The following is a 1,303-nucleotide window of genomic DNA, read 5'->3' as shown; positions in this document are numbered from 1 at the left end:
CAACACCGTTACGCGGTACAGTTTTAACACGTAGACCGCTGCCAGCGGCAGGCGGCGGCGGCGTCGTTGTAGCTGCGGCAGGAGACATGAGCGGCGGCGGCGACGGCCTGTGTGTACTGCCCTCCCCGGGCCGTCGTAATGACGGAGGTCTGCGAGGCGTCACCTGTTGCTCACTGACCGGGACCAGTCACCCCCGTAGCCACTGACCGGAACTGAGGATCCCCGCTCCGTCACCCAGCGCTCCGGCGTTACCAAGTGCCTGCCAGTAACGTGACTGTTACCTGCGGGCGTGTCTGGTGACTTCAACGATAGCACTGGTGGCGTGAATCGAAGCTAGTGACTGGAGGTGACTGGAACTACTCGATTAGTGTATGGAACAGGAAGACCTGTGACTGGAACCATAGGACCAGTGACTGGAACCATAGGACCAGTGACTGGAACCATAGGACCAGTGACTGGAACCATAGGACCAGTGACTGGAACCATGGAACCAGTGACTGGAACCATGGAACCAGTGACTGGAACCATGGAACCAGTGACTGGAACCATAGGACCAGTGACTGGAACCATGGAACCAGTGACTGGAACCATGGAACCAGTGACTGGAACCATGGAACCAGTGACTGGAACCGGAGGACCAGTGACTGGAACCATAGGACCAGTGACTGGAACCATAGGACCAGTGACTGGAACCATGGAACCAGTGACTGGAACCATGGAACCAGTGACTGGACTATAGGACCAGTTGCAGTGACTTAAACTATAGCTGTTGACCACAACTCAAGCAAGGCTACCATGGGCCATATATCCAATCAGACTCCAAGGGTTTTATTCCTAAATTTTGTGTACAAATCGCCACAGTTCTGCCTGGAATGAACAGGTGTACAAGAGTAAATAAAAATAATAATTCGCCTTTGAGACCAATTTAATAACTGGCAGTTTTCAATTAGGGTTATGTGACATATTAAGAAACAAAAAAAACTATATTATAAAATTTATTTGAGACTTACATAAGATTGTATTAATTGATGTCAATTTGTATATCGTATATGAGTGTCACGGGCTGCTTCCTGGGCGTGGAGGCCTGGTCGAGGACCGGGCCGCGGGGACACTGAAGCCCCGAAATAAAAAATTATATGTATATATACATATCGGGGCTGGTACGCCTACACATAACACTTGAATACGGGGATCAGGAGCTGGGGTATGAAGACGTGGTGAAGGAAAGGTGACCAACCACTTGAACCATCGGGGTTCGAACGGCGATTCTTCGTGAATCAAGGTCCTTGCTCTGCCGACCAGT

The 1,303-nt window shown here is 50.7% G+C and overlaps 1 protein-coding gene across 1 annotated transcript; it reads right to left on the bottom strand.

Annotated features, from left to right (window-relative positions):
• Nucleotides 1-333: 333 nt before the first annotated feature.
• On the bottom strand, nucleotides 334-717 carry LOC123773215 (U1 small nuclear ribonucleoprotein C-like). The gene has a single exon (XM_045766834.2). The coding sequence runs from the start codon at nucleotides 715-717 to the stop codon at nucleotides 334-336; it is 384 nt and encodes a 127-aa protein (XP_045622790.2).
• Nucleotides 718-1,303: the final 586 nt, after the last annotated feature.

Source organism: Procambarus clarkii, chromosome 89 (genome assembly GCF_040958095.1).
Source record: "Procambarus clarkii isolate CNS0578487 chromosome 89, FALCON_Pclarkii_2.0, whole genome shotgun sequence".
Lineage (NCBI taxonomy): Eukaryota > Metazoa > Arthropoda > Malacostraca > Decapoda > Cambaridae > Procambarus > Procambarus clarkii.
This window is presented reverse-complemented; position numbering and strand designations above follow the sequence as displayed.